This window comes from Dreissena polymorpha, chromosome 9, assembly GCF_020536995.1.
Source record: "Dreissena polymorpha isolate Duluth1 chromosome 9, UMN_Dpol_1.0, whole genome shotgun sequence".
Lineage (NCBI taxonomy): Eukaryota > Metazoa > Mollusca > Bivalvia > Myida > Dreissenidae > Dreissena > Dreissena polymorpha.
In genome coordinates, this window is record NC_068363.1 from 106420155 (window position 1) to 106437347 (window position 17193).

The window sequence follows — 17193 nt, forward strand, 5'->3', positions numbered from 1 at the left end:
ATGACGTACAACAACTAATTAAAATAATTACTGCGGCTTAGCATTCATGGCCACACATGTTTTGTGACACATCATCTGCTTGCCCTTAAAATGCGCATAAAAACAACTGTAGTCTAACTAACCTGGATCTTACTATTCCGCTAAAAGATCTTGTGTTTGCCTTCCACTGATTGTGCGGAAGAGTTTCCACATTGAAACCTACATGACTACCTGCTAACAGTTCATCAGTTTTCAAAATGGTCACAACCGTGCAATCAATCTGGCTTCCAATTTTCTTGTTTGTCCAAGACTTTCACAAAAAATAACAGCAGTTTAAACTAACTACCTGACTTGACTCGTTCCGCAAAGAATTACTGCCGTGTACTCTACCTGACTCCACCTCTTCCGGTGACGTATTTTGTGCTTGTCCTTCAGGTGCGCAACCAGCTGGTTACCCCAGGGCAGTGGCCAAACCAACCGACCCCCGTAAGGCGTGTCGATAATACGTGGCGACGAGATCTTCATGTTGACGGAACTGAAACACCGGACTTGCATAGCTTGCTAAACTTGGCATGTATATAGTGAAATAGGCAACTACGCTTATTGAAAATAGGTGCTTATGGTTATGGTAGTTTGTGTAGTAACAATGGTCGGCTGTAAAGTCAACAAAACTTTTGCATTTTGGATGGTGATGCTTTTCTGTGGTCTTCCGGAATGTAGATTTGTATTATTGATCGTTCTTTTGTTTTAGCTGTTCGCAAGAAGGTTAATATTGGTGTTTTAAAATCGGTGTGAAGGGTACTATAATCAATGTACCACACTCAATCCGCATCCGCGCCAAGAAAGAGTGCGCGGCGCGGAAGAATATAATTTACATTACATTTTGACCAATAAAAATAGTCCAATGCGTGTTATGATCAAATCGCGTAACACAGATCTCCTAAAAGATCACAAAGGCAGGTCAGTCAATAGAACATTTTTGAAGACGCAATGAACTCTAAAATGCACACAGTGCGAAACAAACAATGCACAACAGTTGATGCTAATAATTATCAACCTTAATAACAACCGATTTCTCATCAGATCAAAAGGGAAAAAACGGAAAAATTTAATACCATTCTACTAATTTATAAATATTACCATTTTTAGTTGTTCGCGAAGCGAAGCAAACACTCATGTCGTTACTAAAATTTCAAATCGGTTCGGCTTATCTACGGAGAGCCTAACTACGCTTTATCCGCCGCATCCGCACGAGAAAGAGTTGTATAATTTATGCAATAGCTTTGAGTTATCCAACCATATTCACAAATGGAAACATTATAAGAATATCATGTTAAATGTTATTGTTTCGAACGGAGCTTATGTAAAAAAAAAAGAATCAATAAACAATGTTTGTATTATACCTGTCGCGGAAGAGATTGTTTATGAATTAATACAATAGTCCACTTTCTGCTTTGTCTTCATGACGTAGAATTTTTGCTCAGCTCATTCATAAACTGAGGCTATTAATAGATGCGCCTGTCGATAAACCAAAGAGAGTCCATTTGCACGGGTGATAACAACGCAATAGGATATGCTTGTTTATATTCACAGTTCGCAGTTTATAAAACGTTGAACAATAGTTCAACAATTAGTACAGGGATACGATAGACAACATCAAAAATGCTTCATAATCGCTAAAACCGATTATAAAAAAAAATATAAATATAACAAGACTTATCTTTTAAAAAGGTAGTCTTGCTGTTTTTTAAAATAAAGTTTGAAATTTTGTTTCTAAATAATTTAATTTAAAACAAAGTTTAACTATAGTGTTGTGTTTTTACTTGTTAGTCGCATATTTACCGCATGAAATGTGTGTTATAATATGCAAACCATAGATCTACATTAGTATAGGTAGATACAAATTATACTATGTCCTCCATCATCGCAATATATCGTATGTTAATATTTGATTAACATGCAGTTTTCTTTCCAAACATTTAAATCACACTTTCATAGCCGCGTCATGCGAAAATGAGTCTTATGGTCTTTCGACCAGCGTTGCTCAAGTTGTAATGTGGTTTGTTTGAGAATTAAATACAATGCTGTTTAATACCAATACAAATTACAATAATGTTGTGGTTCATTCTTTGTTCGACTCAAACAAAGCTACGGGTACGCTCACGTAGTGAGTTACGATCGTGAACAGCACACTTTACATTCAAGGTTGCGTTCGCACATATAAGGAATGGGTCAACTAGGTGCTACGTTTTCTTTGCTTACTTCTGTTAGAGGTCAATTCTTAACGTAAAAATCAAATGCCACGGGCCCCGGCTTCAAAGGCTTGCGGAGGATATATTCTTGTAAAATAAAAGTCGTAGTCGCATGGTATTTGTGTTTAGCGACCCTTTTCGTCACGTGTACTTTTTCGCGGGTGTTTTAGCGTCTATTGTTCGTCACTTGATAAACGTCACTTGATAAAAAGATGTTCTCGGCAAAAAAAAGTTCATCGAAACGATAACATTAAAAATTATTAAGTTTGTACAATCGATGTATTTTCAAAACAATTTTTTATTTATATTTTTTTTATTAAATTGAGTGTAAAATAATTATTATAGTTGTTTATGTTTATCGGCTGCTCAATGATACATTGTTTATTCCCCACGCTTGATCGCGCACCGACTGTCAAAACATTCGATCTCATTGAGCAGAACAGTAAGCATCTCAAGCAAATTCCTCATTGTTGCTGAAGAACGCACTTTAAAAGTGACTACATTCATTTTTAGTTAGCCGACCAAATTTACAGAGCTTATTTTGCCAATCAATATGTGCAAAAAATTCTTAGCTACGGTAAGAACCGAAACTCACTTTGCCAGGAACGATTACCGCTGCCTGTCTGCACTGCAGACGACGAATGCTTACAAGCTTACAAGCTGGTATATACACTCACTGCTCTGAGTGTATATACCAGTCTGTAAGACGATATTGGCCAGTCTAGTGTTTATCATTGAAATATGTACATAATGGCTGCCTTCAGGGAAAAAGGGGCTCAATGCATTTCAAATAAGATTAGCCTGTGTACACTGATTAGCCTGTGCCATGCACACAAGCTTATCAAGGACGACAACAGCGAACAACTTCAGTGCCATCAGCGCTTTGATTTATCTTTCTAAAGCAAAAAAAATATCTAAAGAAAAAAAGGTTTTATTTTCATATGCATATACATTTATTTCATTATTGTTCAATAATGATAAATAATACGCTGTTAATTGTGACAAATCGTGAAGACGTAATGGACTAGCGATAAACGTTGATAACATAGTACAGCTTTAAAGATGAGGAAATATGAACTACTGAAATAGTTAAGTGAGATGATAGGACGGAAATCATTTCTTTAATAATCACAAATTTTTGCCATACTCGGTCAGTCGGTATGGGAATCGTTCTTGAGGCTACCGAAATTTGCCAGTTTTCCATAAATAACACAGTTTGGCTTCGAATTTCCATTCAAAAGCATTATACTTTGATGCCCATTTAAAAGAAGCACACAGATTTTTGAAATCCCGCGTCATGTGAAAATGGTTCTTATAATATATGCAGCCAGCAGACTGCGCAATTATGCAGACTGGGTTTGAGCTAATCGACCCGAAGCGCCACAAGACCCATTTTCACTTGACGCGGCTCTAAAAGTGCGATTTGAATGTGTCGAAAGAATACTGCATGTTAATCAAATTTTAAAATACTAGATATTTCGATGATGACCCCCCCCCTAATAATTAGCCATGTGAGGACACAAACAATGTACGAACATTTACGTGTGGTTTGAATATGCGTGCAGTTTTCAACACAATTTTCATGAGGTGAATATGTGAATAACATGTAACAAAAAGCAATAACATTTTTTTTTAATTAAAACGGTAATTAATACAGTTCATTAAAGACAATGTCGGACATCTTTATAAAACCTTTTATCTGTGTACAAGTGTAACTTTTGAAAAATTATAGCAAATGCTAAGCCATTTAATGCTTTGGACGAGTAAGTAATGAAAACAATTGCCTTTTACCAAATTTACGCGGTCGCAATTAAATGCCAGTATATGCATTTCATCATATCCGTTTATAAAACTGATTAACACCGTTTTTCCATAGCCACGTGATAATTGTTGCTGCTTTAAGGCCCTTTGTATGCATCTACCGGATTCACCAATCACTACACATGCACGCCATTTAAAACTCGTGCTTTGATAATAGCGCGAAATTGTTTCTGTCGTCTGTCAAAATCCATGCGTGAAAAGCGTGCGTATTGCAACATACCAGGTGCCGAAACTAAATTAAGACGTGCAACTGTTTACATGTAGAATTGTATAATGAAACATTTAAATCGGAATTTATGTACACTATGAGACATACTGACCCATTTAAATTATAGACGAATACGTCAATTTACGACTTATACATTGCAGTTGGTGGTACGTTCGTAAAAAAATTGGTGAAGGAAGGGTGGGGGAGAAGAGGAGTTTACGTAATTGTCAATACATGAATATGAATACTAAGAAATGGACATATATTAAATGAAGAATTTAATTTTAGGCAAAACATATAAAATAATTTTTAAAAGTGGTTAGAATTTAATACAGGACTTGCTGATATCAATACTTGTGTTATTATAATTATGTTGTCCTTCATTCTTTGTTAGACTCACGCAAGCAGGCAAGAACACTCATGCATAAAGCAAATTACCTTATGATTCGGGTCGTCAACGTGAGCGAAACCATCCATAGAAACACTCTTATTATATACCGTGTACTAAGGATTTGATAGTGTTAGGATAAACTCACCTGATTGAGTAATTAACTGTATTCATCAGTTGTTTGACGTAACCGTTGACTCTTGACTCTCCGTCTTCGTAATTAAACGCGTCATCAAAGAAAATGTGAGCTGAAAACGCTTGAATAGATTATCAACTGTAACATTCACCTGCATTCCCTTAAACACGATGATTTGGTTGTTCTTATCATACTAATTGCATTATGGAGAAGAAGTCAACCCGTACAGCAGGAGGTATATCCGGACATCTGTGTTTCTGTTTCAAGCTATTACTTAGTGTCTTAAGAGAAACATACAACATAGCCGACATTTTTATGTAGTATATCTAATAGAATGTTTACAAACTAAGACTTGCCCCGATAACGTGTTCATTAATTAATAATGAGAAAATCCTACCCTCAAATTCATAATAATCCGGATCCGGGATATTGGTTAAAAACTGCAGACTCCTCCGCTCGCCTTGGTCAGTATCCAGGCTTCCAAAAAAACAACAACAACGTATTAAATTGTCAAGGCCTTTAATTAAATCAAAATGCTGTGCATGGTAATAAGATTTAATCATATTGCTATATCAATTTCTTATATACCCATTAAATACACATTATACATCGTCGTTTTTGTTTCAAAAACAGCGTACTATGTCCGATCAATGAAATAACGATATGTCTGGATTGTGTATTCAATGGAAACTTCCAGTACTGAACTACACGGTGTCAAAACGGAACATGAGATTAGACGACGAAGTGATTTATTGAATTGTCTGTAACAAATACATTATGTAACGGCGACGTACCTAGTTTTTTGCTACATTGAAATGCATATGCAAGCTTTTGTTTTAGATATTACATTTTTTTTTATTTTGCAAGTTGTAAAATAAAAAATAAATGTAGTTGTCGTTTTTAAAAGGCGGATGGAAGGGGAAGGCAAAACAGGACCCGCACTCCAAATCAAACTGGCCCCGAATGCTCAGTCGCTTGAATATTAACCGTCTACAAAAAATGTCGATTCGCTATCAATTGGTCAAATCGGTGACATACTTTTGAATAACCGATCACGACAAAATATCGACCTGACCCCATTTGTTGAAAATAACGAAATTAAAATAAACACGAAACGTATAACCGATAGATAGACTTCAGGATCTGGGTCATCTCTTTCTCGGTCTCGTGCCACATGGTTGCGCATAGGTAAATAAAGGGTGTGTCGTCTTTTCGCAGAGAGCTCTGAGAGTCTAGGAACCCGTTCTTCGGGGTTTCTGATGAAGACATGTCCAACTTGTTTATCTGTGAAATGGATTAAAGAACACTTGTAAATGGTGCCTTTGTTTCCCTAATAGAGATTTAAAAAAACAACAAAAGCGTCGAAAGATAGTTACTATATATATATATATATATATATATATATATATATATATATATATATATATATATATATATATATATATATATATATATATATCATGATTTTTCACTACCCCGAAAGTGTTGACACAATTGATTTTATTTATTCCGTTTCTTGCTATTGAACATGACCAATATATTTCCAAGGTAGACATATCTGAAATTAAAACAATAGTAGTGTAACCCCACTCTACCGCGACGTAAAAGCTAGCTCAAATAGCAAGGCATTATAGGTTCTCCCTACACCGAACCTTGCTACACACACCCACTCCAATTTTAAAATTCTTCCACGAATTTACTACTGCCATAACATTTGTGGGTCATCAGATAAAACACAACCATACGTTGGATTTATGTGGGTTTTTACGTTGGGCGCCAATGTAACCCGTTAAAAAATTCCCCGTTCAAAATTTGGACTGAACCTGAGACCTTCCGGTTCAAAATCAGGCAGGTACTCTACCGCTAGCCCAAACAGCAAGGCAGTATAAGTTCTCCTTGTACCGTACTCTGATGTAAACCACGCTTACACATAGATAATTGAGTATATAAAAATGATCTTATACGTTTCTGGTTTGAATACCTTTGCGTCCATCGCCTCAGTGTCCCACTCTTTCCGTATATTAAGGAGCATCGACTGCTCCAATAGAACACCGCAGTACATCGGTTGAACGAAAATTCTTAACCAAAAGAAAAAAAAATGCACTTATATTCACTAAATATCGACGCTGAACAATTGTTCACACATTTTGTAATATAAAAGGGGTAATATTATGTTCTTTAAAATATTTGGGCATTGAAACTGCTGTTCACATCTATACAAATAAGCTACTGAGATTCTACAGTTTAGGAAACGCATCGAGATTCATAGCAACCTGAATAATATTGCACATCTAACCCAATTGACAGTACACGTGTTTTTAAAACATATTCACTTTGTCGTAATTCTTTGATGATCATGTACATCACGGTAGTGTTAATCCAACTTAAAACCAATGCAAAGCCGTATAATTACCGATCTTCATTTTTCATGCGCTCATTCGTCTGCCGCCAAATATATGTAGTCACCATTATAATTGTCATATATCCCATTATGCTCGCCACGATCATTGACCAATTGTAGGCGAGTCCGTCCGTCCATTTTGGAAAAGGGAGGTAACAACCAGTGGTCATGGATAGCTCCTAGAATAGTAAATTTAAAATTACTTACTTATAGTTTGAAGTAACTGTTCATGCATAGCATGAAAATATAAGCAAACACTTAAAAAAGCATGGAAGACACATTTATGACAGGGCAACAAATAATAAGGCATTTGTTTTCATTTAAAATGTGAGCATATTTACAAGTTGGGCGACACATACGAACAATAGGGGAAAACAGACGATATTTAAATGTATAAAGAAACAATTACGAAAACCATAATATACATTAAAATTGTTTCCATACTTTCTTAACATACATACTTAGTTTCCTGAACATAATATTATTAATATTATCGAGGACTTCAGCGATTAAAATTTTATTTTATTTAGTCTCATGCAATTTTTTGTTATCGATCAAACGTGTTTTTATATGTTTAAGGGCATTACATTCAAAACAAAGATATAGTTCATCGCAAATATTATTATTCAAGCTACATTAAAGCACACTTTTTGGTTCGATTCTATTACATGCAAACTTTGAGTTTCGACTGGTAATTTGTTAGTTCTTGTATAACGTGTTGTCGAAATTTATATTGAGTTTTAATAAGGTAAGATTAAAACCAAAGTGTATCTTAAAACAGTCTATAACTATAGCATTTTCTATATTTATTTATATAAAAGTACCAGTCATTTATACCTAGATCTGTTTTATACTTTGAATGAGCCAGTTGAAATTAGGAAATTCATGAGATAGCCAAATATTCATCATTTCGCACTTAACAAAAATGATGTGTATAATGCCCAGTCAAAATGTTCGTACCTATTATTTAAGCGAGTTTAAGCATTTATACAGAGCTTTTGATGTATGTTTGGCCAGATTCTTTTTTTCTGTGGAAAAAGGCACTATTAAATATAATACCGTGGTATATATCATTTTAAACAATTTCATGGGGATGACCTTTACAGAAAAATTCATTAATTACTGATCTACCTTTACTAACAATAACAATTATGGTCGTTTCCATGTTAACAGTAAGTTTCCATACGTCACAATTTTGCTACGATAAAAGTGTCGTCAGCGTTCAACAATAAAAAGGGATTGAAAAAGATGGACGTTGTCATTTCACTGACTATGGAATTCTAATCCATCGAAATATCTGATATTTCCTTAAAATCAATACAGATCATTAAACAAAAATTAAAATAATAATATGGTAATATTTTCTTCTTGCCTTACTCAAACTGAACATGCGAACTAGTTTGATCTTCGACATTACACGTGATTTATAATAAAGGGTTACTGTATACATTTGTTTTACAATATTGCAAACTTTCTGCTTAAACTGTACATGCCTAAAGTATACGACAATAAAGACCTATTGATCGTATCAAATGCAGCTTTTAAATAAAAAAATGGACACAAAAATTATTTGCACTGAGATCGTCGAATATTAATAAGCGGGTTTAAGACAAACATGTTGTCAGCTGTTAAAAGATGTTTATAGAAAATATAGTTACTCAATCATATCATTCATTTACCTCTTACTATTTTTACTATTACGATGTGATATGATTAGATTGTTCGAACTGTTTCCATGCAAATTCTTCATTTGCGCTAACCTTTGCACCATGTCAAGGTTTCATCGCTACTCTAACAACGAGGGGTACTAAATGATCTCTACTTTGGAGATTGTTATATTTATTCTTCGTCCTGCTATCACAATTTTACTGCTACATCACAACTGCGCCAATTGTTTGCTTTATTATCAATACTTGAGCATGGTTGTATTATTTAAACTGTTATCGTGTTATTACTCATATCCGAAATACGCAAATTATAAGCTCGTTTGATTGCATTGTATGCTGTTTGTGACATATGGGATCTTCATAGTAATCGCATACTAACCACGCTCTTATATGATACGAGCAGTTATATGCTGATAAATGGTCTTGAGTCACAAATACATTCGTACGTCGACACAGAGTTTCGATTAACAACTAATGCCGCTTAACAAAACAACCATAAGCGAACTCACGTTTCGCGAGAACCCGGCGGCTATGATTGTAATCGAAATGGGCGTGACCAGAACAAGAGGCAGCGAGAAACTCGGAATCTGAGTGAGGATCTTGTTGGCTGCGACACAGAACCTGCATTTAAAAAACAACTTTTATAAAACGGTCAACTTGTCATTAACTTATCTAGCTTTTCTTAATTTCAATATATTCAACTCGTTAATAAATGTAAAGATATTTCTCCTTATAAAAACTGCATGAACAGAAAATCCATTACTCCTGCAGCGAAGTCATCACAGAATACATAGATACGTCAGTTACATATCGAAATACAATGCACTGAGGAACACTACAAAATTATTGTGTTGAATGTAGCCTTAATAAAATTTAACTTGCACAATGTTGACCGTAATCGGGAATACAGCGTACTACATTCGCATTTCATACGGCATTTTTCGCTACTTAAATGCTTTCTCATTGCTAATTGCAATAAGTCGGTTACAATATTTCTATTTAAACTCTGTTATTTCTTTATTCGTTCTTGAAATCATGGATGTTTTGAGCGCATTAGGGATTATAGCGTCGTATGATGTATTTTAAAAGTTTTGGCTCAAAGCGAGTTAGATCTTTAAAATGATTGAAACGTGAAGAAGGAACATTTTAGTAAACGTAACCTTATAAGGAGCTAATTCAGTGATGTGACGTTTGTGTTTGCACCTCAACTTAACATAACCTTGTCATCGTTTTGGTTGACCGTTTTGATTTCGCAATAAATGCGAGTAAACGTGTTTAATTTTTCATCTGTAGAGAAAATGTTGTGAATATGCTTAAAGCTTTCGAAAGTGATAATTGAAACACCTTCGTTCATTTGAATTCTAGACAAGTAAATTACAGTTTTTGGTAAACTTTTAACAATCTCAATAAGCATGTCCTTAATTAAATTTTGTTAGCATTTATTTTTGTGCTGCATATATATATATGGGGTGACTAAAACGAAGATATTTATGTCTTTTGGTGGATGGGAGGTAGCGCTAAAACATTTATCAATCAACAAGTCTACGTTCTTAAACAATGTGGATGACCTTTTATTTGAATAAAACGCCCGTAAACCAGGGGTGTTTCTCAATATTTTCAAAATAAATTATTGAACTCCATTTTTGGAGAATATTGATGACGTAAATGCAGATGTGTGACTAGAAAACGTTATGCCGAACTTAAAGTTCATCATACACATTTTTTGTAATTAATTATAAAACTGTTGCAAAAGCCGTTTGTTTACAATTACAGCAATATTTTTATTTGCATCGTGAGGACAACAATGTTGTGAGTGATTCTTCACACATTTGTTTTACAAATGTGATTTAAAAAAGCTAAAAAATGATTTAAAATTTAGCCTGGAGTAAATAACAGCTAAGTGTGGACACAAAATGTAGGGTCGGTGGATTTTGTGGAAACAAACAAGTTTGTATGCCTTAACGCAATAGGCTATTTTATCCATCTCTTTACGTTTATATCGATTAGAAGTTAATCGATTTCTAGTTGTTGATAGAGTTCAAAATTATTTCGGTTAAAACCAATTCAGTGTATTGTTTATCATTTAACAACCCCGCTTGACCGATATACAATTTGTCTGTTTTTCATTTCATTGAATTCAAATTTCAATTGGAAATTAACGCTAATATTTGTATGACTATTGGTACAAATATATTATCATGTGCATGCTGTTATTTCAAACAACTATAAATGCTAGCTTATGATGATATCTGATCGTATTATCGTTCATGTCTTGGACATACCAAAACCTTTTTCTGTCGTCCAAATTATGCAGAGTTGTGTCGTTCTAAACTCACGAATATATCACTTGCATGATTTAAAAAACCGAACAGGTGTTGTTGTTTTTTCAACAAATCTCGTTTGAACGTGTATTAAATATATTACACACATATTAAAATGCTAAAATATTATAGCAATAACTATTTATACTGATACTTAAATTACAAATATTTAGTCATTTTTAATTTGATTAATCAGTTACATTTGTATACGATTATTTAACGAATATTTAGCGCTGATTCCAACCACATCCAATGGTATTGTTTAATATGTCTGTTAGCAGAATGGACGGCTTATGAAGGCTCTATCCAATACTTATGTTCATCATCATGTTAATGGAGTATTATACTTAAATTCTCAACGGAATTGTCATGATTTAATGTTAAACTGTCCATGATCTTTACAACTTTTGCAGTTTAAAACGTGTGATCAGATGCGCGACTGTGCAAGTGTGAAGCTTAAAAATGTTTTCGTATGAGCATAATGAATAACGAACACAGTAATCAGATTCTAAATAATATAACGGCCACCTACCTGTAGCATGCATAGCTAGACACTATATTCACAACGGCGACCTGCAGCGGTAGGTACGTCGGACACGCATCATACACGTCGTTCTCGACAAACAACGTATTTCCAAATGTCCCCGACATCAGCGTCGCGTTGAGTCTGGCGCCATAGATAGTTTCGAGACAGTTTTTTCCGTTGACACAGTCGACGCCGTAGATGATAGTTACCACGGCAATCGTGACGACTATTTTCCAAGTGTACACGATCAAATAGACCTTAGTATTGCAGTTGTGGAGATGGCGCTTTATGTTTTTTAAGCCGATGGACTTATCGTTTCCCTGGAAGACATGTGTAATTGCCATATGCGTCCTTCGTTGCGGTTGGACTGTTTGTTTTAAATAGCGCAGAATACAATAAAAATCAAGAAAGTCTAAAAGGAGAGCATTTTGTGTTCTTATCCACAGCCGCAATAACAAAATACCTATTAAAACATATAAGATAATAGCTGGGATAAACGCCCTGGAATTTTCAATAAAAAAATGGCGGTTTTAACCAGTTGGATTGCGAGATGAACCTTACTCTTGTTCCGTAATTACATGTAAGTGCAAACCAAACCAGCGTCTAAAACTTTTACGTCGCTTATAAAAGCGCTTGGTTTGTTTACACATACAACAATAATCTAATTGGAGACGATACTTATTGGTTAAATATATTGAGAATACTTTTGGTATTGCTAAGACACCAAGACACCAAACGACCATTATTTAACTAATTTTACTAATTTGCCACCAACGCTTAACTCACCTTTGGTACGAAATTGGCCCACCATGTGATTGACACACAAATTGGAGCGAGTATAAACAATATGAGTAGACCGGGGGTATGCTTCTTCCACGCCTCCTCCATCGTATGAACGTTCACTGCCCAGAACGATATGGATAGAACGCTGGTGACCAATGAAACCACGCGGCGCACGAGTTTCCATTTCGAGTTGTATGATTTGTTGTGTGAACTTTCTGAAATTGTGCAAGTTTAGAAATGTTGATTTGTTTTCAGTGATATGGGGGGCGGGGAACACATAACTTATTTGATCGTAATTTTACGGTAGTACAACAAATGTTAATATGATAAAAACATATTGAAAACACTACCACTCTGAACAAACGCAAAAGACAACAATTACTCAAAACGACTAATAAAAATTATGCATTTGTTGAAAATGTATAGCTTCGAAAATATGTTGTTTGGATAATTCCTTACTTAAAATTATTTTAGCAAAAACTATTTTTATAAATAAGGAATATACACAACTAACAATTTGTTCTTTTGTGATCGAAAAATTATCGTACACGTGCCCTAAATTTTACTACAAATATATAATATATGAGAAAAAAGGATTGTTTATCACTTGCAACAATGTTAATAAATTTTGAAGTATGATTGAAACAAACAAAAACTTTACCTGGATATACGAGATTAAGTATGGCGGGAATAAGAGCTGTGCTCAAGCAAAAAGCGGAACCGGAAACCGGATCTAGATTTGGCAGCAGGCCAAACAGGAAGAGACTAAGGCCGACTGAGTGCACAGTCTCCGTCACGAGCATCTAAAGGAAGATGCATTAAAAGAAATTTATAGTATACAGCTGATATTTAAAGCCATTTAGTAAAAATAAACATGGAATAGAAAATGTCAAGAAATAATTTGTATGGCTTAATCTTGCACACAATGACGCAATTAAAAACTTCATTTACATGAACAATGTATGAGTGATGGTATATCCGACGTAGATAGGTTCTAAAGACGCAATCACCTTACGACAAAAAACCAAAAGCAAATATTTGACAGCGATTGGAGAAAAACTAAAAATAGTATCTATAGCCAATAAATGCCTAATACAATTTCAATTATAAAAACAAAATAGTCATGATTGCCATAAAGCAATCACCTAAACGGTACACTATTTTGTCCAAGAGGCTAGGTTTTATTCACTGAATCAGATCAAAGATGAAACATCTAAAATGTCTTTAAAATTTTTCTAAGATACTGCATTGTTTCTTCTTTTTTAACCCATCAAACTACAATAATGTATCGGGTTGAATATTGTCATCAAAATTAAAAAACAACAGTAGTTTACAATCTCGTTACCATGCGACTTCGTTTTCACCCCATGGACTCGATGAAAACTTGGCCTTGACGTGGTTAAGACGTAATTATGTCATAGATTTATTTAAGTAGAATTATAAATGTGGCTTCTATAGTGGTTAAATATATTGTCTTCGATTTCATCCGGAAACCATATTTTTACCAAAGACCATCTCAAACAAAACAAGGCTGATGTATTTGTCAAGATAAACATTCCGACCAGTATTATCAAAAATTAGTATTTTAGATTTTCTTCTAGGTTTCAAGATTTTGTTGTTCATGTCTTCAATATGTTTTCGAAGATGTGACCATTTTCTCTAGATTTTCCCCACTTTGCTCAAATTATAAGGTAGTTTAGATATGGTCGAGTGAATTATTCTGATCACGTTTAATAAAGAATGTTTCATAACTGTATTGTGACATGTACCCACTCTACTTGTTGAAAATGCAATACTTATGACGACGGACATTGGCTGACCAAAATATGTTATCTTGAAAGGTAACGCTAGATGCGTCATGTACGCTAAAATACTAAAGATTCTATAGATCAACGTTCACCAAAATCAAAGGCTTGATTTCTATCGGACGTGATTTCTTGAAGGTGATTCGCCATAGGCATGAGATGATAGTGAAGACATAGGGAGCCAGGAGAATCAAAACCAGGGACCAGATATACCAGATCGAAGTTTCTGAAATACAAACGAAGGCTGTTGTATTCACATAACAAATCTAAACTTATCGCAATATCTGAAATATTAACATAGGTCGTGTATTTTAGTGTATCTGTATTTCTTTGACAATACTAAGCTAAGGGGGTTGTCTTCGTATGATAAATGTTAGCCTATCACGGTGTCTGAAATACAAACGGCGAGACATGTATACCAATGAAAGTTTGATATGTTCAAGATATTCACAGTGTCTGCAATACAAACGACGGTGGTTGTATTTTTATGACAGATCTTAATGTTTATGCAATTTGCAGTGTATGCAGTTCAAACGACCGTGGTTGTATTTGTATGACAGATCTTTATGTTTTAGCCATTTACATTGTCTGAAATATAAAGGACAGGGCAGAATTGATGAAAATTGTAACATCTTGGCTTATTGTAGTTTCTTAAAATACGTTCACGAAAGGCATTATTGGTGATTACAGTGTAAGAAACACAAATATATACTTTAGGATTGATTAGAGTTTAGTACTAAGTATTTACTTATTATGTGTATTAATATACAAAACAGTATTTAAAAAAGCCTTAACGTATGTTCATGTAAGATGAGAGCTTTCTAACCAAGACCACGTCGGAAAAAAGTAAACATTGAAGCATTTTTCCTAGGTAATCTGGTGAACCAATACATAGTGCAATCACCTATGCCAGTAACTAACTAATGACCAACTGCTGTCAGAAGAAGAGGATAATGACCGTAGAAATGTGTTCGATGGAAATGTCTTTACACGTTTAATGTGACAAGGCTATGGAAATTATCCGCGATATTTAGATTTTTACTGCAACGATCCACCAACTAAGCTATATAGTTATATTATTTAAACTTGTTAACACTCTCGTTACCAGGTCTGATAACAATTAGACACCCACCCTACCTTTGGATTGGTATTGGAAGTGCCCGTTCACCGTTTTCAGGCTCGAGTTCTGAGGAGCTGTTGGCGGGAAAATGTTGGAAACAAGAAGGAACAGCGATCCCTTAGAGATGATGGCGGTTCCGAGCACTAAGACAAATAGGACGCCGGCGAAAACGACCTTGGTGACCTTAAAAGTCATCTTCCAGAAGTCAAGGTCACTTGACGTCACGTTATCTTTCGATGTCTCCCGAAAGACGTCCCACATGCTGGATTCGCTGATAGGAAATTTATTAAAAATAAATATTTTATTGGAATTCGTTACGGGGACTATAATGAATCCAATGAGCCTTAGTCATAATTTGAAATTTTGATAAAGAATAACATATTTAATAAAATTGATATTGTTAGTGCCACTGTCTACCATCGGTTGTGACCTTCTCACAAAGGTCGCACTTAACGCATTAGTTTCGCAATCCAGTGGTCGCTGGTTTGAATCCCTAAAGACTGCTTACCAAACTTTACACCAGACACGACATCACATAAACAAATAATGTTATCTTATAACTTATAAGATATATTATATCTTATTTACTCCTATATGAATGCAGTATCCGAATCTTTAACTTATCTGTTCGGCTAGCGAAGTGGTTGGTACATTCGCTTTTCACCTAGGGGAACGGGTTCGATTCCCATTCCAGTCAACATGTGAGTTTGGCTTCTGGTCACCATACCGAACAGGTGGAATTTCCCCCAAGTACTCCGGCTTTTCCCCACAACACAAGACCACACCAAAATTTAAAAACGTTTCAGTAACAACGAAATAGCTGGAAATTGAAGTTATAATAAAAAACGCCCCACAGTTCGTGAGTCTTGGAAGTTTATTAGGAAGCAGCGATGGAGCCCCCTCCGGGTCCACACATAATGTAGCATCTGGCTCGGAAAAGACCTCATAATCTTAGAAATACTAATTCACACGACTACTTGATATTCGTTTCATTGAAATAGATCGGGTTTATTATGGTGAAGTTTATGATTAAAAGTCGGGTACGGCTGTGTTGTTAGTTGTCATTGTTTTTTGTTTATATTGTTGTAATTGTTGTAGGGTTTGTTAGTTTTTTTCTATGTTTAGGCTATTTTTCCCACTTTTTAAAAGATATTCGGATGAATGATAAGTACTCAACACAATTACCGTATTTTCTTTGTCGTTTTCTTTGTCGTTTTACGTCTTAGCCTAATATCGCTTATTCCTGTGCTTTTGGAGTCATGTGATGTCTTCCGAATCGTCTCATTCGTCGGAACATCGCTGCAACTGTCATCACTGCTGACGTCATCGTTGTCGTCACTTCTGCATATGTTATACTCTTCGTCTTCCGGATACGTCTGGTAAGCCTCGTTTGTGTATTGCTGACTCATGCTCTATTGATTCTTTGAATAGAAACTGTGATAATGAACGGAACATTATATAATCGGTCATAACATTTGATTTGTTATACTTATAATAATCGTCATATTTCTATGAAATGAAGGTTGCAATCGACATTAAATAACTTGCCCTTCAGGATACAGTACATTGATCAGTTGTTTGAATAAATGTGGCCTCTGAACAATTAAAAAATGCTAGCTATCATAAAGCGCGGAATAATAAACGCAATCAAAGCTTTATACCCAGCTACTTTATACAATTTGGAAAGGATTGTGCCATGATATGTTGCTTGAATATGGAACATATAGTCTTTTTCTTTGAAATTATAACCACACAAAAATGAATAGTATTTTTTTAAGTCTGATGC

The 17193-nt window shown here is 34.9% G+C and overlaps 1 protein-coding gene across 1 annotated transcript in view; it reads right to left on the reverse strand.

The window, feature by feature from the left end:
* Positions 1–12587, reverse strand: part of LOC127846341 (chitin synthase chs-2-like) — a 30838-nt gene extending 18251 nt beyond the window's left edge. Inside the window, exons 1-7 of the mRNA XM_052377511.1 lie at positions 12486–12587; positions 11706–12019; positions 9362–9473; positions 5908–6068; positions 5182–5261; positions 4797–4896; positions 370–514 (exon numbers count right to left, since the gene is read on the reverse strand). Coding sequence (XP_052233471.1) covers positions 370–514; positions 4797–4896; positions 5182–5261; positions 5908–6068; positions 9362–9473; positions 11706–12019; positions 12486–12587 — 1014 coding nt within the window. The remainder of the gene's footprint in view (positions 1–369; positions 515–4796; positions 4897–5181; positions 5262–5907; positions 6069–9361; positions 9474–11705; positions 12020–12485) is intronic.
* Positions 12588–17193: the final 4606 nt, after the last annotated feature.